The sequence below is a fragment of the Gobius niger genome (assembly GCF_951799975.1).
Source record: "Gobius niger genome assembly, chromosome: 21".
Lineage (NCBI taxonomy): Eukaryota > Metazoa > Chordata > Actinopteri > Gobiiformes > Gobiidae > Gobius > Gobius niger.
Genome location: NC_136872.1, coordinates 8,485,679 through 8,507,439, shown reverse-complemented (window position 1 = coordinate 8,507,439; position 21,761 = coordinate 8,485,679). Strand labels below are relative to the sequence as shown.

The 21,761-nt window shown below is 45.8% G+C and overlaps 3 protein-coding genes across 3 annotated transcripts; all 3 read right to left on the bottom strand.

Annotated features, from left to right (window-relative positions):
- Positions 1–155: 155 nt before the first annotated feature.
- On the bottom strand, positions 156–3,986 carry taf6l (TAF6-like RNA polymerase II, p300/CBP-associated factor (PCAF)-associated factor). Its single transcript, XM_079580455.1, has 11 exons — positions 3,833–3,986; positions 3,557–3,643; positions 3,322–3,472; positions 3,196–3,246; positions 3,016–3,110; positions 2,877–2,951; positions 2,579–2,799; positions 2,365–2,497; positions 2,148–2,276; positions 1,235–1,731; positions 156–585 (listed from the first exon to the last, which is right to left on the bottom strand). Exons 1-11 carry the CDS (start codon positions 3,977–3,979, stop codon positions 252–254), a joined length of 1,920 nt encoding a protein of 639 aa, XP_079436581.1. The 5' UTR covers positions 3,980–3,986; the 3' UTR covers positions 156–251.
- Positions 3,987–4,685: 699 nt separating this feature from the next.
- On the bottom strand, positions 4,686–5,919 carry cth1 (cysteine three histidine 1). The gene is made up of 2 exons (XM_079580432.1): positions 5,833–5,919; positions 4,686–5,652 (listed from the first exon to the last, which is right to left on the bottom strand). The coding sequence occupies exons 1-2, from the start codon at positions 5,848–5,850 to the stop codon at positions 4,693–4,695; spliced, it is 978 nt and encodes a 325-aa protein (XP_079436558.1). The 5' UTR covers positions 5,851–5,919; the 3' UTR covers positions 4,686–4,692.
- An 837-nt stretch (positions 5,920–6,756) lies between these two features.
- Positions 6,757–21,621, bottom strand: mta2 (metastasis associated 1 family, member 2). The gene is made up of 18 exons (XM_079579675.1): positions 21,221–21,621; positions 16,345–16,412; positions 15,327–15,420; positions 11,988–12,105; positions 11,833–11,896; positions 11,635–11,752; positions 11,460–11,562; positions 10,995–11,094; positions 10,730–10,918; positions 10,568–10,642; positions 10,437–10,495; positions 10,257–10,357; positions 9,975–10,114; positions 9,669–9,897; positions 9,512–9,601; positions 9,313–9,431; positions 8,560–8,702; positions 6,757–8,480 (listed from the first exon to the last, which is right to left on the bottom strand). Exons 1-18 carry the CDS (start codon positions 21,246–21,248, stop codon positions 8,327–8,329), a joined length of 1,992 nt encoding a protein of 663 aa, XP_079435801.1. The 5' UTR covers positions 21,249–21,621; the 3' UTR covers positions 6,757–8,326.
- Between the last annotated feature and the right edge of the window lie 140 nt (positions 21,622–21,761).

Below are 21,761 nucleotides of genomic sequence, written 5' to 3'. Positions count from 1 at the left end.
TTTTGACGCTTTTAGATTTGGGTAAAGCCAAACTGGAGAAAATGTGCTCGGTTCTGGTCGGGGTTAAGAAGTTCAACCGCATGTTTTTCCGACACCTCAAATTAAATCAAACTAGAGGTTTTACAAATAAAAATATTTTAATCTAATCACTCGTGTCAATGACAGATCAGTGGAAAATTATACATATATACAAAGAAATACAAAAAATACAAAAAAGTCCATGTGAGTTTATCTCGAGCCGTGACAGTTCTCTACAGGGGGAGGTGGAGTGAATAGTGCGAGTATGCCCAGCGCCGCACAGGTTTGCCCACTCTGCCGATCACTGACAGTTTGTGGGCGTAGGCTCTCGGCGGGATGGCAGAGAGGGGAGGGTTCGGGGAAAATGTCGTCTGGAAGGGACGTCGGCCTTGGCTGAGACGACCCATCTGACGTCCACCGATCAGGAAGGTGAAGGCCGGAGGTGTGTTCTGGGAGGAGGTGAAGCGAGCCTTTGGGAAGACGTCCCGGGACAGTCCGGCCGAGCGCTGACTGGAGCGGGATGAGGAGGAGCGAGAGCGGGCCACGGAGGAGGAACGGGCCAGAGATCTGAGGAAGAGACAAGAATGTGGTCAGACAAACTACATTCATGTGATTAGAATGAGCCATTAACTTACTACAACAAATAGAATAGACCAGTGTTTCTCTAACCAATCTAAAAGGTCTTAACAAAATCAAATTTAGGACTTTGAGGGAATACTGGGCACGCCAGCTGCTTCAGGTGGTGTTCGCGCTACTTGGCAGCTGTAGTTCGTCTTTAGTGACATCTGTTTGTCCTTGATCAGAAGTACTTCAATTGTTTCAGGCCTGTATAGCCCTTTTTAAAGGTGATTCAAACAAATTTAGATCTGGATGCTCCTCTTATAGAGATCAATGTGACAGAGGCCTTGAAGAATGGACCAATGAGGACAATAAGGTGTATCTTACCTCTCCTCAGATCAACTGTAAATCCACTTAAGAAAATGGTCAGAAATGGAGTCAGTATTTAACTAGGTTCGGGAGCAGGACTACGCCTCAACCTATCACACTTTGCACACCAACCACTCTTGCTTTCATCTAACCACGCCTCTAATTACTCACGAGCCATTATATGCCAAGCCTCGTCACCCACAGTCTCGCCCAGTTTCACTCCACATTATAACCTTGTGAATAAAATCTTAATTGCAATGCATATGGACATAGAAGCTCTTTTCCTCACCTTCCAGGCCCAGTGGCTGCCAGACTGGGAGGTGTGGGGTCAGGGCGTGGACTCCCATCCTGCCTCGGGCTGATGTTGAGATTGGCGGTGAGCTGAGGCATCTTCCGTGTGGTGTCTGTGTTGGAGGCCGGTCCTGGGACGTCTTTCCGTGCATCCCCAGTGTGGGAGAGGGGGCCGGGAGTGTAACTCCCAAACCCCGGCCCTGTACTGAAGCGGACCGCCAGACTGTCCCCAAAGAAGGAGTAGAGCTCAGAGTACATGTCGGGCAGAGGCACAGGGGTCCACTCCTCCCAGGGGCAGCCTGCTCCCCCCGCCTGCAGGTGACTGGCGATGCCCAGAGCAGCCTCAGACAGGGGCTCTGGAGGGGGGCTGAGGCCAGGAGAGCTCACCCTGTAGCCCATGCCACCAGTCATGGAGCCAAGCTGACCGCTGGAGCTTCCATCTGCGGGCTGCGACAGAGACAAGGCCTTCATCTTCAAGAGGCGCTCTACTGCCACCTGCAGGAACACAAAAAAGGAACTAAGATTTGAGATTGATTTAAAATCAAGATTCAGTTCACATTGAACATTGAAAATACATCCAGAAGGATTGAGAGATAAAAAGAATATGTTTTAGAGCATGTTTGTGGAGGTCTAAAGCACAGGGTTTGCAACTTTTGCACACAACACCTCATGGAGATACAGATTACTGCCGAACTAACCTCAGTCAAAATCATTCACAACTTCGATTTGTTAGCAATTAAATTAGCAACCAAATTTCCTGTTATGACTTTTTCCATTCTATTCATGTATTGTCATTTAATGGACGTATGTTTTGTGCGAATGTATGACCCAAAAAAAGCAATAAATTAACTCAAATCAAATCCTTAAAATATGTAGGAAGCCAATTTAGGCAGGAGACGGACTGCACTGACCAAGATGGCTCCATAGACCTTGTGTCCATCTGCTTTGACCTGGGCATTAGACACAGAGTAATCGTCCAGCACGGCCTGGAGGTTGGCCCAATAGGCTGGGAGGTGTGGGAAGAGCACCCTCTCTACAGCCTGTCCATATCATCACAAAAGCAAATGGGTTAGAGACGTCGCTAGCAATCTTCTCCATAACAAGCAAAGTAAATGAACACAGACATACTTTCCAGCCCAGAGCATGAAGCCCCACCACCGCTCCGTAATGTGAACAGAGGGGGCGCACGGGGTCAGACAGGACCTTCTGAAGGGACAGGAGGATCTGATGATACAGGCCACTGACCAGGTCTCCATGCGTCCTGCAAAGACAGTGGGTTCACGAGGTTGTTATGATGCTACGGTCTGGACCTGAAAATATAAGCTAAAATACTCCCACACACCAGAAGATATGGCTGAGGAGCAGAGCGGCGTAGTCCCTGAGAGTCCAGTGGTCGTTCAGGGGGTTGATGGAGGCGGCCAGAGGCTCCAGGATGCAGTACATGACGCTGGAGACCAAACTGCGGACGTACGAGCCCAGGTAAAGGTACGGGTTCTGGACCAGGCTCTTGACCATGTGGAGGAGCCTGTTCAGCTGCTCCAAGTCATGACTCACTGACTTCACCTGAGTCAGACCAATAAATGTCAAATTAATCAACAAGAAAGCAGCAACACGTTAAGGGTGACCAATACAATACAAACCCCACTAATGACGTAAACAAAGTACGGTAGAAGGGCGGCAATCTTCGAGTTTGACTGGAGGTCGAGAAGAGCCACCTGAAAATCACAGAGCGGTCAGATTTGTTACCTAAAAGGCCCATAGTCTGTATCCTCTTGTTACCTTCATAAGATGGAGGTCTTCTCCCAAGATGGCCCTTGTGATTTGCTGATAGTACTTCAGCAAGTCATCAGACAAGGACTGCACTGCTGTAGGAACTGAACATTTTAACAGTCAGTTTACAAGCACGCTTTTTCTGTTTTGTTTTTTAAATATTATTAATCCGGTATTGTGATTTATTACCAGTTCCCTGAGGTTCCAAGTTGCCTTTTCCATCAAGATATGAGACGTTCACTAAAAAGATATACATTCTGTGTAATTCAAATGTTCTTTTCTTTGTTTACTGTGGTGTGTTGATGCAGCCCGTACCTCGCACCAAAGTCTCAGCACAACCTTTGGGTATATTAGTTGCCAAAGCCAGCTCCACTAGATTAATCTCTTTGTCCTCGGTGAAGAAAAGCTCCCCTTCTTTCAGTGAGCGAAAAGGCAGAGCGTCCTGGGCCCCGTGTCCACAAATGGCCTGGAGTGTAATAATCACAGAGAACATTACTCAAATTGGTAAAGACATCAAAATGAAAGGGTAGGCAGGAGGTCAGACACTTACCTCCACATTACTCCACCTCAGAGCTCGGTTAAAGTCTTCTGATGTCAGCTTGCGCCTCTTCGCGTGCCGCATAAACTGGGAGCTGCTCTGTCAAGCCACAAAACCAGCAGAGCTTATTGAATTTTGTGAATTCACATAAAAAGGTAACGGAATAAACAGAGCATCTATGTATGCGCTGTTGTAGGTTGGTTTGGATACCAGAGGCAAAAAGAAAATGGCTCAATTTGATGGGTTATTGGGCTGATCTACAAAAACTGCACATAAGGCTGCACTCACCTGCGCAGCTTCCCGCAGTCGGTAGCACACATCCTCGGCCAGCAGAGCCGCCAGGTCATCGCCGAGCTCCACGCCCGCGCTCTCGGCCATCAGTTTGACAGAGTCCCGTGAAACCTCTGCAAAACGACGCTCCTCTCGGTCCGCCATCCTCAAGGCGACCTGTTCTGGAGACAGACTGCTCTCGTTTATATGCGCTTTGTAGTTGGTACTTGGGCGTGTAATGAAATAAAGCGATCAGCCTGTATGAAATGTACACGTGTGTCGTTTGATATGCACGTTTGCAAACATTCCAGCAAAATATTCTTACCTTTCAAGCGAACTGCTTAATTTTCACTGAAGTCTGGCGTGTCGCACAGTTGTGACGTCAGCGTCAAAATATAGACTTCCGGTACAAAATTAAAGCACACAAACAAAAATTAAAGCACTGCGTAGGGCTTTAGTTTATATCTATGGTATGAGCCAAAATGTTTGGAAAGGCTCAACTTTGTGCCCAATGTTCAGTTATTGCTCAGGAGACCGGAACCTCAGGGGTTTGGAAGGTCTGGTGCCATGGTTGTGTTTGAAGCAGCAATATAAAAAAGCAGAACAGTATTGGAACGTTAAAATAGTTTATTCATGATGCAAGTCAGGCATCACTCGAGTCGTAAACCATTGATTATTATGTACAATAGTTAAAAACACTTTACATTTACATTGAAAGTTCTAAACATTTCAGACTGGTCTACAACTGAACAGTCAAGTCCAGCTTGACCTTCTGATGGAAGCACCCAAACCTCAAAAAACAAAAACATTAAAGTCCTGAGGAATTTAAAATGACAAATTACAAAAACTTTGCGAGTGCTGCCGTTTGAAGGAAGTTGTCAAAGTGCCTGGTTGTCCCAGATGCCCTGGGTCTTGGTGTTCTCCAGCTGCTGCAGGTGCAGGGCCAAGGGCAACAGCAGCTCACTCAGGTGCTGGCTGGAGAAGGTGAAGGCATTGTTGGCTGTGGCCTCTGGAGTGGGGGTGGCGAGTGTGGGAGTGGTGGGAGGGGATGAAGAGGCAGAAGAGCCAGCGGAGGAGGTGAACCAGGGGGAAGGAAGACCTGTGCTGCCCTGGGACACCAGAGGGCTGAAAGGGCCAGGGCTGGACTCCCCACTCAAGATCTTATTGGGGAGGCCATGCTGGAAGCGGCAGCGAGTGCCGTACAGGCAGAAGCCAAAAGAGCTGAAGGTGCGACATATGGCTCCTCTAGGCTTCCACTCTTTGCTTTGGGGCTGCACCAGGGGCCTGGCAGGAGTCTGGGCAGTGGGAGCCTTCTCCACAGGGTCGTTCGAGTCGCTGAGAGAGCCTCCAAGCTCTCCATCCTCAATATGCAGGAAGTTACAGCGGGTTCCAAAGGGACACACTCCAAATGACCGGAAAGTGCGGCAGGGGACGTTCCTCTTGCGGCGCACACAGGGCCTCTGCTCCTCGGCGCTGTGCACAAAAAGACAGCGGGTGCCATAGTAGCAGTAGCCAGTGGTGTGGTAGCTGCGGCACAGCTCGGTCTTATATTTGGGGTGACGGAACGGCACATGGAGCTCGTGAAGGCCATGGGCAAACTGGCAGCGTTCAGCATACTTGCAGATGCCAGAGGAGGAGTAGGTGGTGCACAGTTCGGTCTTGTAGCGAGTGGAGCAGACGAATGGGATGAGAGGGGGAGAGGAGGACTCCACCAGGGGCAGCAGGGCCTTGGCCAGGGACAGACCCGCACTACAACCGTCTCCATCTGACTCTTCACCGGACAAAAGATTGTCCACCATATCCTCCTGGCAGGGGATCAGGAAGAGGTCATCACTGCTCTGGAAGAAGAGTAAAGGCGTTTAGAGCAGATCATTGTGCCAGTGACAGTCAGCAAAGGGAATTCATGTACTTAGTGAAGACAACCATCTTTGGAAAAATTAAAGTTAAAATCACAATAGGAAACTTTGACATAACAAATGACAGGAGGAGATTAAAAAGAAAAGTTAGTGATTACTTACCTCTGACAGGGTGAACATGGTTGGTGAACAAACAGGTTAAGTGCGATTCTGGAGACCAGCAGTGAACGGACAGACCCGGGGTGTGTTGTGTCAGTAGAGAGGCAAGGACCCTAACACTCTGCTTCGTTATGGAGTCACAGGCAAAGTGTGGACTGTGTCTGGGGCACTTATACTGAGGGCATCACCTCCATCTCCCGCCCTCCGTCCACTTAACGAGCGTCAGGTGTGCTCTGCGTCACGTGACCGGGTCAACGCGGGTTTAAAACCACCGCCAAATTATTAATTAGTTTAACTTGTCAGATAAAACTGGTCGAAATCAACAGGATGCATACTCTTGATAAAGGAGGGTTTTTTCTCCCCCAATGTGTTTGTTATTAAATGAATGGTAATGGCTGCGGTGTGTTGGCGCAATCCACATTCAGGCGGAATCCACATTCAGAGCAGAGGCCTCGCTGCTGATTTGTAAAACGTAACACCTGTGTAGGAAGTGATTACACAGGTCCTGTAATTAACAGCCGTCTGATAAACATAAAGACATTTTTTACTTCAAAGCACAGTCAAGAGGAAAAATATATAGGCCTACTAAAAAGGGCATGCATGATAGCAGCTTTCCTAATGTGCGGATTATCTGTATTTCATTTGATCTAAGTAGAAGTAGGCAAAGGATGTTGATTTCACACATTTTTCATGTGCTTGTTTTATATATGTGAATCATTTGTACTGGAAATGTGAGCGTAACCATTGTATGTATGAATTGCACCAATCAATTGATGCAATCTGTAAAGCACTTTGTGATACCTTTCAGTATGAAAAGCACTTTATTGTTTGATTGATTGAATCTCCCTAAACTCTAGTCCCAATAACATTTAGCAAAGTATTGCATTGAAAAAACAACACTATTCAAGAATTCCCAGAAAGCAGCACTTTAGTTACCACAGAAAAATCTTTATTTTCTTATGAAGATACATTAAAGGATACAGACATTGGAATAAAAAACACTTGAGAAAACTTTTGAGTTGTAGCATGTTGGTCTCTCCATACAAAAATTAAAGCCCCATCCCTTTTTGCCCCCAATTTTAACAGTCCACCCACCCACTGAGGAGAGCAGTATTCACATGTTAGAGCTATCTCCACCACAGTGGAGAATTGCACACTTCAAATGTAAAAAACAAATTCCAATACACTAGCTTTTGCACTTTTTTCTTTACATATTATTTGCTACAAACTCGACACTTCAATTTCTCTTCAGCAGAAATATTAAAAGCCCACATTGGGACCAAACTTGTCTAACTCCATGGTAACTTTAATAACGGAGTTATAATTAGCCAATCAACATTTTAGTGCTTACCCTTTATTATTGTACGAACAAACAAGTCAAATAATTTGAAACTACGAGGAACAGTATCTTTTGTGTTTTCATAAACAATCCGTTCACTCAAGTTAGACATCGCTGGTCTCTCACAGAAAAGATTGGGGCCGAAAACAAAATGATTTGAATAAAATAAGGCTTAACTTAATCTTACAGGCCTTAATCTTCTTCTGTAGAATCCACATATTGCTGTTTTACTCAAAACATTTGGTCAGATTTTTGATCCAACTTTCCATTGCTTTTTCTCTGATCATCTGTAAATGTGTATTACACACGCAGACATAACACCTCAAAGCCTAACGTGTCGCCATGGCAGTCAGTCATGGCACAGTCACCCCTGCAGATCCATGGGAAGCATGATTTGAATCCTCAAAACTACACAAGATTTTGTCCTACAAATCTCTTTAAGCTACAGGGCCATTAACCGCTTCTCTGTAGAGTCCAGTGTTAGAGTAATTGGATTACCATCAGGCTGGAGACCAAAAATACTGTTCACAGACATCACTCGTTATCCAAAAATATGTTTCACTTTTTTTTTTTAATGATGTGTGGAAATAATAGGCGATCAACAATAAAAGTATTGTATAGACTGAGGCAATAATAAGTTAAAATTGCATAAGTTAAGTGATGATTTTGAATGGCAAATATGTGTAAAATTCGTGAAATTCATATAAATTATTTGACAAAAAGGCCCTGTAGCCTAAACAATTAACTCTAAAAAAGGTAAAGAGTTGTCACTGCAAATGAACTCTCAGGTCACACTCTGCTGTCAACAGCCTGAATGTTATGGGCTCTACGACCCCTACAGCTGTGAGGAGTGCAAAGCAAGTCTCATTAGACCTCCGACAAGTGCACACAGTCCCCCAAACTCTGGAGGTATGACCTCCAAAGATGCATATATTTACATAAAAACATGGGGAAACAATGTGTGCTTTGTCATCAAATTAGGAAACTATCTCCATTTAAATTACACATGTAAAAACAGGTGTTATAAAAAAGGGCTTTAGGATGGGGGATAAAAGTCTGGACAAGGTCTTTTGGGGAGTAACAGAAGCAAAAGGAGGTGACACTGAAAGAATTAAGTAAAGACATAGTATGGCGTCCATGTCCTCTTTACACGGTCCTTCAGTCCTCCAGGACGATGGGTTCGCTGGTGCTGGAGGGCAGCAGGGGCATGGCCAGGGGGCGTGGCGGAGGGGGCAGCTTGATCCTGACTGGGAGGTGTGGCTTCCTTGCTGCTCGCCTCATCTCCGACTGGGTCAGGTGTTTCCGCAGTGCTCTGGATCAATGAAACACATTTTATTGACTCCACCAGCACATCACACAGTTGCACATCTATATCACAATGGGAAATGTACCTGGTGTCCTTGGTGGCCACAAACACCACTGGGTTGGGAGCCTCTCCTTGGTTCATTTTCGGTCGCTTGATGACAGACTGAGAACCCGTCCTTAACCCTGACGTATAGGGCCGTCCATTGGCTGGGTAGGGAACACCTGTCGTCTGAGAAGAAAACAGCAATAGTAAAGAAGCAAATCACCCAGGAAAGTCAATACAAAGCTGAACTCTGCAAATTTCTATGAAAGAGGTCTCAAATTACAATCGAATTTCCTCAACTTTGGACGTGGCCCAGTACATTTGCGGCACTGTTGTCAGAAAGCACGTACTGTACATACCCCAGGTTTAGACGTACGTTAAGTGACTCTATATCTCGCTAATATTAAGGCTATATCCACACAAAGACAAGTTCTCCATAAACACAGAGCCTGTTGATGTCATAGTTTAAGAAAAAAACACAGAGGTGCTTTAACAATAGAGCCACATCTACTCTGGGACCCAGTTTCAAAATACCAGATTTGTATGGATGGGGGGCACGTTTGGTAAAATATTTTTGAGCTTGTCTTTGTGTAGATGGGGCCATAAAGAGACACCTTTTTAAACATCTGTTAGGGTCGTAGGGGTCTGACCAATAGTTACTTATCTCACATTGAATTAACCTTATGCGAGTCTTTATTGTATGCAAATGAGATACTCATCCAAGTCCATAACTATCTTTTCCTTCTACACCTTCTCTTTGCTTGCACAGTATACAGACACTAAAGTGGAAACATACGCTGTCAAAGCCTCTTTTTCCCAGCAGGCCTTGGCCCACGCGGGGAGTTGTGGCTTGGTTTCTGTTGATGGGGGTGGGCGGTCCTCTGGAGGCTTTCAGTTTGAGGGGAGCAGTGACAGCTGCGCAGAGGAGCAACAGTTAGCCAAAAGAAGAGAAAGGGGAGAAAAGGTAAGTGAGAGCGTTTTGTGTACGGTCATACCCAGGTCTTTAACGATGTTGGCCAGTGACGGTCGAGGGATGATTTTGGTCTTGAGTGGAGTCTTTGTAGCTTTAGGCAGCCTGATCATACCTAAACGGAGACACTTTGTGAAATGACAGACCTGAGCAGAGGCTACTTAAACATCAACAGCACATACACTCGGCCTTGACAGCATTGGAGTTGATAGAGGCGTACGGCCTGCGAGCGGCTCGACGCGGCTGGAGTATATCTTCACAAACTCTGCGGGCCACGCGAGTCAGCTTGGTGGTCTGCAGAATGAAGGTCTGACGGTTCTTGGCCAGAAGCTTGGCTCTGCCTTCATTACGAGTGAATGGGGACATGCCCTGCACCTCCTGACGAGTCATGTGACCACGAGGACCGGACTCCTTTATTGGAGGGAAGAAAGTCAGTGTGGGTTCACAGCGGCTCTCGTGGATTGAAATGTGTCAGAGATGAGACTTACAGAGCCTCCCCGGGCAGCGCCTTCCAGTTGTGTAGGGGTCTTCAGGCCACCATACTTCTTCCAGTAAATCCAGCATGAGGCACACAGTCTACACTGCATGTTAGGAGGGCCCCAGGCATACCACTGAGGAGACTGAGCAGCTGGAAGTAGAAAAGGACAGTTTGGATGATACATTACTCTTGATCGTGGTCTATATACTGGGATGGCAATGGCACAGAGGCTTCTGTAATCACCCATCTCCATAATGGTTGGATGTTGACTTTGCTAAATGAGGTGACTTACTGTGGCAGCTTTCACAGCTGAGGCCTTTCTGAAACCCGGCTGCTCCGTTCATCCCTGGTTTACTGCCTGGCACCATGATCTGATTGGGGTTGGGTTTGGTGCTGCGGATAGATGGCAATTTATTAAAGCCTTTAGCTCTCAACTTTTGGATTATTGTGGTGCAATTCAGATCACACTCACTAGGTGGGGATGTAGACCTGCTTCAGCTTGCTGTCAGCTTCTGCAGCTTTTAGGCGTTTCTGATAAAAACAAACAAACGATTTAAAATGATTGTAAACATAGAATCGCAGAAAACAGCCTCGTCAAATCACCTGCTGAATGTAGCGATCTGTTGTTTTCCACATGTAGTAGAACTGTACCACACTGGCCAGAGACTTCCATGGCAGCTGCGCAGAAAACAAATGTTTATCCAGTGCTCCACAGTCAGGACATACACACACACACACACAGCCAAGTGTTAAATAGCAGCTCACAAAGTCCTGGCGAATGTCATTGAAGTCTTTGCCGTATTTCTCCAGGGCCTCCTCAAACAGCATGGCCTCAGAGGCGCTCCACTCCTCCATCTCGTCCCGACACAGCACCGGGCCGCCCTGGGGAACCAGCGTGGACATGGCTTTGGCCAGGTCATAGCTGTTCTTCTGCAGTGTGTCCATAGCATGGAACTGAAGAGGAAAGATATATTCAAAACAGTTATAAATGTGGACATTCAACTCTTCCTCTTGTTCTTATTATACAGACCAGTGTGATGTCTCTGGAGGCGGCGGCGGCGCTCATGTGCAGACTGGGCTGACGGATGGAGCTGCTGCAGTCCAGGGCCCTGGCGAAGGTTCCCACAGCTCTGTAATAAACACACACATGAAGGGGATAGTTTTAACAGCGTAAAGACCTTATCACACCAAAAGAATATAAAATAACTGATTTTTTGTGAGCACTGTGTTAATGATAATGAACATGTCCTACTGTGGACTACAGCTGCACTAACTAATGTGGACGTGCAATAAAGATAAAGAATATGGACACGTTATATTTCAACATCTTGACCAACCTCAAATATACATCTGATCAAGCTGATAGAGGAGAATGTCACACCTCTCAAGGATCATACATTTGCTCCGAAAAGCTGCTTATGCCTCTGTGACAAATCTCCATGGTAACAGGCCGAGTCCCATTACACAAGTAGGGGACAGATGGAGGGAGTGTTACCTTGCCACCACCAGGAACTGGTCGATCTGAGAGTCTTTGAGCTGGTTGTCGGGGTCCCACACCTTGGTCTCCAGCTTTTCCTGGACTCTGGTGTCCGACTCATCTGCCAGACAAAAGGAGAAAGTTCAACCCCAAACTCAGCTTTAAGCTACTGGAGACTACAAGTTCAACATACCCTCGGCTAGCATGTCCGGGATCTCTGCCTGGTACTTGGAGCCGACTCGGATCTCTCCCTGATCAGCGAGCAGCGTCTTCTGCACTGGGTCGAACACCAGCGAGTAGAAGAAACAGTCCTGAGCACGAGACATAGAACAGGTTACATACTATTACTGCTGCTGCTGATGATGAGAGGGATTTGTGCAGCGCCGCTCACCTCTTTATCCAGGTAACCGGACAGCATGTCTGTTTCATTGAGGAGCGTGACGTTACATTTACCCCTGGAGAGAACACACAAGACGATGACATTGAGGAGCCATTGTACCGTTTGTTTGTACTACAGATACTTTGGAGAAAGGCGCACAAACTCACCGTATGTGTGTGGCAGGTAGAGACTCAAACTGTCGAGATAGAAACAGTTCTCTGTGCTTGAGCTGGTGCTTCTGTTGCTCGGGAAGAGCCGGCTGTTTGGACTCTTCCTCGAATTCTCCTGAAGAGACAAAACACAACACGTTTTATACCAATACCAAAGGCAGATTTGCTTGAATTGAACGTTTATGTAAAATTTTCGACAAAAAGTATTGTACTCGCTTAGAGAAAGAACAGGGATTTTAGCATTACCACCAACAAACATGACTCTCTTGTCAAAAAATGTTAAACAAAATGTGGTTTGCATACAGTTCCCAAATCCTTCCTCTCCCTTCCCTTCAGAGCACTGTCCCGCCTGAACTCATTTCTCTCAGTTGAACTCAGAAAAGAGTCCGCAGCATTAGGGGACTTGTGCATGCTGTGTGTTGTTTAAGTTGCTGGCTGCTCCTATACAAAACATCTGACTGTTTTTAAGCATCAGGTTCAAATGTGAATCTTCCTTAAAGGAGACACTTTCTGCCTTAACCCTTATCGAAGTTATTAGACAAAGTTCCTCATTTGCCAAACCACGTCTGGCCTGTCACTGGAAATCTGCACATTCTGTACGTTCCGGCCTGGCCGCTAGATTGCGCATTCCTAATTTGAAGGCGGCTGAGTAATTTGTTGCAAGCTGCGGGGGCGGGACTTAGAGGGCTCCGTCTGCGAGGACTCCGCCCCTGCACTCAGCCACGGGAAACCCTGTGAGTGAGGCCAAGGTGGAGAGGGAGAGCGGAGAGAGAGAAGATAGCAGTCGAGCAAAGAGGGACGCCACCCCAGGCCACACCCCCTTTCTGTTAACCTCTCACCCCCCTCCTTCTCCCCCCCTGTCCGGCTAGTCCCTGCCAGACTAAGTAGGAAACCCTGTGTGCCAAACCTGAGGCGCCCATCCCCCCCCAAAACATGTATCCCCACAAGTCCCTCCACACACACAAGCACAAGCACACACACACACACACACACGCAAAAAGAAGAAAGCAAAGGGGAACGCACACACTTTGTTTCACAAAGGCAAGTCAGAATTAACCCATTCTGTGCCAGGAGCCCCCGCCACAGATCAAGGGCCCTCTTTGTTGCCTTGGAATCGATGCGTGTGTGGATGCGACGCAGCCAGGAGCCAGGTTTAGTGATAACACACGCACGAGTAAAAAAAAAAGAAAGCTGGACACGTCTTCACCAGTGCAACAGGATCACAGTGTGCGCCGTGCTCAAGAGCGAGGCACAAACGCCACTTTGTGTCTGAGCCGGGGCTGAGCGGACTTTGAAACAGAGCGGGCATCAGGGGCAAAAAAAAACAAAAAACCCAGTCGCAGGAGAGATAGTTCAAACGGGTTAGTCTGCAGCTGCCTTTTTTCAGAGGGTTATCAAAAATAAGGCATTTGGGAGAGGAGGATATGATGACTTTAAACCTAGTGCTACCCGTGGTCAAGGCAAAGCAGCATCATCTCCATGGAGACGAGGTGATGTCTCGCACCCAGCAAAGTTTTGAGTCAGGTCTGAGGAGAAGCGAGCCGTCCCACAGTATGGGTTTGGGTTTTTTTTGTTTTAGGTATTTTCATCAATAAAAGCATGATGAAATAATAAGTAGAGTAGGTTCAAGACAAAGTTGTTGACTTCTTAACACTTCTAACACTGTATTCCAAGCAAATGAATGCATATGACTAAGAAATGATGTTAACTTGTTTGAAATTAACGCTAATTGACCATTATTTTTATATTTGAATGCCTTTGGGGGCTGTGGTTTTGCCTCTAGCACGAGCAGGATATATTAGGTCTTTTTAAAAGCTCTATCTTGTTAATGAATCAAACTCACCGTCCAAGCTATATTGATATGTTTTTTATGAGGGGGAACAGTGAGTTTTTATTTCCAATTTTCTATTCAAATATTTGTCTTGAAAAACCATTACAATTCCAAAAGACCTCATTCCAATGCCAGTCCTTACAGTGGTCATTACAGAGGTGTGTTTCTCTGGCAGTGTCGCAGACCGTATGTGCGCCTGTGTGGACTGGAGATTAGAAGTCTTTGTCTGGTGCGCCTTAGGAGGGAGAGAAGGTAGTGGTGGTGGGAGGCTGAGGGGTGTGGGGAGTGTCTGATCAGGCATCAGTCGTCTGCATGCCATTAGCACCGGCATGCCCCCCCCCTCCTCATACCCTCCCTCTGAGCCCAGACTGAGGCGGGACGGGCGCACAATGACATTTGGGTAGAAAATCCTGTCCTCGCCAATGCACATTTAATGAAATCCTGCCCTCATCAGTCCTTTGAGCCAAACAATGCCATTTTGGAACATGGCTCTAGAATCCACCAAAATACATAGGAATGGTATTTATTTATTTTTCCTGGAACAGTGAGTATAGTTTTTCCACTAAAAGCCTTTCTTGAAAAACATTCTAAAATGCAAGTGATTGAAATTGCACGCCAACAGACGGCTATAAAAATTCCAGTCTTCGACGTAATCTATAAATAGTTTTGATGTGACATTCTTGCTGGGCAAACCAGTAGCAAGTGGAAAACACTTGCTTGAAAAGCTAGCAGGCTAACGTTCCTGAACTATATGAAGTACTCACTACAGTTACAGTCGACTCTCCCGCCGAGTCTGACTAGAACAGGATTGCCAAATCCCATATAAACCTGAGAAGTTTGATTTGGAGGGGCGTGATTCGACTTTTAGCTGAGCCAATCGGACCCCTTGCCTGGGCCGATTGTAGTCAGATTGTAGTTTGATTGGTTCAAAGTTGCCTGCAACACAACATTGTGTTAGGCTGTTGTCCAGCAAAGCCACACACTGCTAGTCCAACGAGGATGACAGGAAGACTAACTTGAGGGGCTGGATCAGTGTCTAGAGTAGTGGTTCCCAACCTGGGGGGCGCCTGGGATTGCCTGGTTAGAGGGTCGGGTCGGGTCATAAATGATATTATTTGAGCAAAATAAATGGTCTAAAATCATGACATATGACTGTGTACGGACTACAGGTGCATTAAACACTAAACACTCCAATTTCAGTTTATGTGTTTGAAATAAAAACTTAATAGCAATTATTTTCATGTTTTGATACATTTGTGGGGGGCCCAGTTTTGGACTGGGGGCATGCGCAGGGGGGCTTCTAGGAAAGAAATATGAAGCGGCCGTTAAAATGACTGCACACGAGTTGTGGATGTTAAACTTATAGTTCATTACACACTTCTCATCAGCAAAGAGCTGTAGCCTATAGCATCCTAGCCGTTAGCCTCTAGCCGCAAGGGCTAAAACACAAATAACCGGCCTCTGTTCAAGAGCTTCGGACTTTACATGTCGTGTGTGGGACCCACGTGCGTTACTGTCAGCCAGAGTGTTGAGGTTTCCTGAGATGTCTCTCCTCCTGAACAGACACACCACTTTGGCCTCCACGTTTCCATTGGCCGTCTGTGAGAGAGAAGGAACCAGTCAGTATGAAACAACTGTTAAGACTTATTTACTGAAGCAAAGAGGAACAATAGATGTGATGATTATCCACTTTGGTAAAATGGGGCATTGTCTTGTCTTTATGCAACACCACAAGAGCCCATCATGACTCAAAACTGTTATTTGAAATAATTATGCAACATTTGCTTGAAAAGACAAATTACTTAAGCATGCTTCTATTTCTAAGTGATTATGCCACTTTAACTGCCTTTTATCGACTGTTAGGCACCAGAAAAGGATGGAGTATGATGTCTACCAAAATTAACGCAGGCCAGAAACAACAGAGCCCGAAAGTATTTATTGACAAAAAGAACAAAAAGAGCAGGGTACTCTGCAGTTACTAAAAACAAAGCAACACAAATCAACAGTTTAATCTAATTTAATCAATTTTCGTAATTAAAACCTAATTTCCATTTCAATTCTTGTTCATTGTGAATTTATTCATCAGCTCTTGTACTATGTAGTCATTGAGCTGCGCAGCCATTAGCAGCCCAGCCGAGGCTGAAGCACTCCTGTAAAGGAGTTACATAAATGAGTTTAATCCTGAGACTGAAGGAGCCTGTTGTCTCTGCTGCATGTTATATAAGTGCAGCCTGCCCAGTTCCACTGTCATTACACTATCCATAATGAACACCCTTCAGCAACTGCACGGGCACATCCACACAGCTGCTGTGCACATGCTGCTCCAGTCAACACTGAAGTTTACAATGTACTCAACTTGCTCCACTATTGGCAGAAATTCACATACATTACCAAATTATTTATAAAAGGACAACAACAAACTACAATCATATCACTAGCCAGAAAAACAGTGCAGCCCAAACAAGTTAGGCAAAGGAGCTTAGTCAGAGCGGTGCATGAAAAACAACGGGCCGATGACAGTACCTTGTTGAGTTCCTCTATTCTCCGGATCAGGTAGGGGTTACTGGAGGAATTCTCAAAGTAGACGTAATCTGAAAGAGACGATCAGAACAGAAAGCGTTAGTTTGACCCTCATCACCACTTCCGCCGGTTCATTTCCTGGTAAAGGCAGTCAGACCTGGGCTAAACCTGTAGCCTGTATTTCTAACCCACACAGGAGTGAAAGCCACAGCGCGGGACCAGCTGCTCACAGAATGACGTGCACTGAGAGCTGCAGAAACACTTCTGTGTTTGTGGACACCACTGTGGGTCTATCTTACATTACAGCAGCAAACATTAAAAACATTCTACTAAATATCTCGGCAAATTATCAAAGTAGAGGCGCAGCCAAACAGAAAAAAAACCCTGAAGAATTAGGTCAAAAATTAATTTCCAACTCAGACAGGTCAGACAGGTCACATGTTCTGCAAATATTTTCATACGGCTTCCAACTCATGGAGGAAGGAAAACATGTCAGGAAAAGGTTCACAGACTCTGGGACGCCATTTGTTAAACTGTTATGAAACAATGCACATACTTCTCGGTTCAATGTAAAGCGAGTTCGCGCCACTTTATGTCTGCCTACAGTCTTTCTGAGTCTGATGAGATAAAGGGAATAAGTTCCAGCCAGTGACGAGTATTAACAAATTGCATTACAAGCGCTTTTGCCAAACTGCCTTGTTTTGCTTCAGCTGCCGGGTCTGGGACAAATGTTTGTTGGCCCTCATGACTCCTGATGAATTGGTTCTTGGTGAAGCTTTTTGACTGCAGGTTCAAAACTGATATATTACTCTCAAACCTGTGCAAATTCAATCTCAACGTATCTCAACATGTGTGTCATTCAGAGGGGAGGGGGATTTTGCAATAAATTGTGGCTTCCGGCGACATGAATATTGTGTCACCTAAATTACACGATCACGCTTTGGCGATTATTGTGCGGCACCAACTCAAATGTTACGCCACCGAACCTTTATAGACTCATCAAAAGCTGGACTCGGGACGCTGCTCACAGCTCGGCTCCCCCACAGAGCCTTCCCATCGGGCTCCATCTGCTCCTCCCACGGCCGGGGACAGAGCCTCCGGAGGACACGCCGGGGCAGCTCCGCACACCTCAGCGTGAGCAGGGGGAGATTGAGACGAGACGAGCGGCGATTCCTACAAGGCCCGGGATTTTGCGCTCCACTTAGCAGCGCGGTGATGGAGGGACAGAGGGAGCAGCATCACCACATCGCTGCGTTACATAAGAGCGAGAGGCTGAAGCAGCAGAAGGCAAAGTGCGCGCTCATGCGTCTGACATGACTGGGGCTGATGGGGGGGTGGTGGGGGGTGGTCATGTTACGGGCCTCCGCGGGCTTGTTTCAGCACCGGGGCACATGGAGAGCACAAATATTGATCAGGGATGCAGAGTCAGACACCGGGCGAGTGCAGAGACACGGCCTGAAGCCTCGCTCTGTGAAACTGTAAATCAGGAGTCATGGGGGGATTGGGGTTTTTTTTTTTTGAGTGTAAGATCGTTTTATAGGGGACTTGAAGATAATTTTCAGAAAATGTAGGTTCTGTTCACATTCTAAAGAGTCTTAAGTTTGTTACCGAGGTGGAGGATCAACAAGAACTCTGAGAATATATTTGAAATTGTAGAGTGCAACCTTGTATTATTTGGCAACAAATATGGAGGGGGGGAAAAAACATGCCGGCCCTTTTTACCGACTTGTGTTACATTGTTACGGTTTAAGTGACAGATAAGTAAGTGCTTTATTTGTCATTGTACAACAGTACAACGAAATAGTGGTCAGATATTAGTCCTGAGCCGCTGCCGCCACTGTGGGCCAACCTGACCAGCATGTTTTTGGAGGTAGAGGAAACTGTAGCACCTGGAGGAAACCTGCCTTCAGAGTTGATGACTATACATCAACTCTACATTTTCCATAGAGTTGATGTATAGCCATCAAACATGTACTCCAGGTTCTACCTCATAAAATATTGGTACCAAGAGGCCAAGATCAAGATAAAATAAGGCCTGGGGCTAAATCATTTTGACTAGTGAAACACCTGCATCATAAAAGCATAAAAAACAATGTTTCCATTTGCCCTTGTCATTTTTCCATTAGAGTAAAAGAGTTCTGGTCATCGCTACGGTAACTCCATGAAACATATGACAAGGGTTTCATTGACTTTTTAAGATTGGAACGACCAAATGGAATTTTTCTACCAAATTTGTATTTCTATATAAATGTTTGTTAAATTTATCATTGCATCTTTTTTTTTTACATATCAGAGCAAATGGAAACATTGTTTTTCTGAATGCATATTTAATAACGTTTTCAAAAATGTATAGTTTGGATGCTCTCCACAAAACTCCAGCGGAATGACAGAGTGAACCTGACAGTACAGTACAATACAGTAGAACGGTTTCCTGACATGGAAATAAGCCACACAAATGTATTCTATGGCACAGCTCAAGCCGACTTTGGAGCGATGCCAAACCATTCTGATATAAACTTAAATCTCTTAAACGACTGCACTGTGGCGCTTGGTGAAAATGTGGCTTTAGTATTACGGCGCTCCATCTTGTTTTTCAGCACCTAGGAGCAAATGAAATAATGACTCCTTTGAGGTGGCTGAGGATGTTATCGATCAGTGGCGCGAGGCGGGACACGGCGCGGCAGGCTGAGGAAACATCACAGAAAAGGCTGCGCTCTGGCTCCTCATTTGCTTGCTGGATTCTGCATAATGATCTGTTACGGATCACGGCGCGGGCCTGAGACGAGGGCGCGCTGGGAGTGATGGCTCTGGTCGTGTGCGTCTCGAGTGGTGCAGTGTGTGTCGGCCGCTCCGGGCTGAATGAAGAGGAGGAAGCCCTTTGACTAATCTCAGGGGAGGATAATGATCTTATGTGCACGCTGAACACTGTGTGCTTCTGAGGGGGGGACTGCTAATGTAGGCCCTGCTCTCACTGACAAGCCTGCTGCAACAAAGGAAAAGCAGATTCAACGCACAAAATCAATAAACTGGCAGAAACCTTAAAGACAAAAGAGAAAAACAACTGAGCGAGGCATACATTCGGAAATATATGATTTCAGAAGTGTTATGCTCCCGGCAATTGGCAAGCTATTACATAATTGCGTCCTTGACACTAAAACAATTTACATTACTGCACAGATGAAGGTTTTTTTTATTTTTATTTTATAGATGAAAACACCTGCTGATAGCTCACTTTTATTTAATACACACATCACTACACTACTGCCTGAAGGTTTAGAGAGGGCAAAGTTCAATTCAGCAAAATAATGCACTAGATATGCCAGATATGAGCCATATAGTCTAGTAATGTTTATTGTTTGTCGAGCTCATTGTTTAACATAGGGAAATTTATCCAACCAGTGCCTCAAGGCAATCTGTCAGGAGCAGCAGGTGACTGCAGTGCAGTGTCTGGGAGCCACATCCAGAAAGTGAGAATGTAAAGTTTAGTTAGTTTTTGTTTTGTTTTATTGCAACATTATGGTCTCAACATGGTCCCCATTTAAATACTGCTTTTCCACTTTCTGCACTCAAAGTGCTATACATCAAGGAGGTGTCTTGCCTAAGGACACAAGGGCATGCATTGTGCATCTGCAGAAGCTGAGGGATTCCAGTCGCCAACCTGTCAGGTGTAGGACGAACCACTCTACCACCTGTGCTACTATGAACAAGTTATAAAGACACAGTTATGGGTTGATGCCTTGTAAATCAGTCACCAAGTCTCAGTTAGGTGGTTTGTCTGCAACTATGGCATTAAGTTTAAAGATCCAGAAATACAAATAAGTGTTGTGCATCTTACAATGACAGTCGACAGCTGTAAGACTAGAACATACCTAACCACTAAACAGTTATAATACCTAAGTAGCGGCGGAAGTGATAACACATAAAAATAATAACCTTTAGCCTCAGACCTGACCCAAACAGGGCAGCCTGGACTGTAAGCAGACAGCACTCCCAGAACAACCTGTGAGCAGGCGTTCACAACAAAAAGCTGAGGTGCAGGCAGGCACTATCACATAAAACAAGCAACAATATCTACACTCGTGACCGCAGCACACTTTTCCCATGTGCATTTTCCCCCCCTCGAAATCCCTGCTGGTTTTACACCCGGCACACGTCGAGCTCACTGTCAAAATGAAAGCCATCCAGGTAAAATATCTCCATACTCATGTGAAGCAGACAGCTGATAACTAAGTGCATACAGCTCATATACAGCAGAGGGATAATGACATTAACCCGCCCACTGTCGCTGCAGCGACTGTCAGTTCGTTGATTGCTGGATGTAGCTGCTAGGTTAACTGCTAACGATTAGCATTGAGACTTCCCTTACGACCTACGGTTACTAACTCCACATCACTCCAATCAAATGCCGTAATCTTGTGATAATACACATTTGTAAGTGTAATAAAAATATAATTGCGACAAAAGCATATCCAATAGAATTGATATTATCCAACTTTTAAGACCTAGTGCCACGAAGTGTCTACCGGGGACTTGGCATTTTACCGGGATCAACACGACAAGTTTATTATTTACATAAAATATTATTCAGAAAGTCTGTCCAAGTTGCATGTATGTAGAGACGTGCATGATAAAAACACACACTTAATGTGCTTGTCTGATCTGCAGCGATAAAATATGTCAGGAACTTTCCCCACATTTGTGTAGGTTTTGGGAGGTTTTGACGTGCATCTTCCCCGCAGGAGCGGACAGTGTGAGGATGCTACCAATGGCTAGCTTAAGTTAGCGGCTAACCGACAGCTAGCGGCTAGTTAGCCACCTAGCTTACGAACCGAACAATCACGTTGTGGGGGGTGTCTTAAAAACGTAAAACAACCCTTACCTCCTACTCGGTACATGTTGGCCGCCATTCTCTCGTAACCTTCCGTAAAACAGTCCAAGGGAATTGCCCGCTTGGGATGGAAAAAGTCGCCGTGTGTGTATTTTATTCCTTCATTTATCGTAGACACCCCCGCCGCGAAACAAAGCCGGCTCCAGTCCGGGCATAAGCCGATGAGTGGCGGCTAAAAGTTGGAAGTTCCGATGTTAATGCTCCGAAACAGTTTGTTCCTTGTTCACGGGCCCTGAGACGACCTTCCTCTCCTCTTCCTCACTCACTCATTCACACAGAGCTACAGCCTGTCTCTTACTCCACTCTTCCTCCCATCCTCCGCTCCAGCTTCATCCTCCTCTTCTTCACCTCCGCTCAGTTCACCACAGCGGCTCACGCGCGCGCATACACACACCAACTGCACACACGCGCTGCCCCCTTCAGTCGTTCGTGTGCAGATCGTCATCTTCGTAGACTTTCGGCAATCACCGGTATCATTCCTTCCTTCCTTTTTTTTTTTTTTAATAGATCTGGAGTAATTATGAGTTTAATG

Bases quoted from the DNA above. Each gene is read 5' to 3' on its own strand.
- taf6l (XM_079580455.1), bottom strand. From the start codon at position 3,979: ATGGCGGACCGAGAGGAGCGTCGTTTTGCAGAGGTTTCACGGGACTCT. The intron at 2,800-2,876 runs GTTTGTATTGTA...GGTCTGACTCAG, and splicing joins TTGTTTACGTCATTAGTGGG to GTGAAGTCAGTGAGTCATGA. The intron at 1,732-2,147 runs GTCAGTGCAGTC...GTGTTCCTGCAG, and splicing joins AGGTCTATGGAGCCATCTTG to GTGGCAGTAGAGCGCCTCTT.
- mta2 (XM_079579675.1), bottom strand. From the start codon at position 21,248: ATGGCGGCCAACATGTACCGAGTAGGAG. The intron at 12,106-15,326 runs GTGGGTCCCACA...TTGTCTCTTCAG, and splicing joins TCTGGCTGACAGTAACGCAC to GAGAATTCGAGGAAGAGTCC. The intron at 10,496-10,567 runs GTGATTTGACGA...TGTTTTTATCAG, and splicing joins CAGATCGCTACATTCAGCAG to AAACGCCTAAAAGCTGCAGA.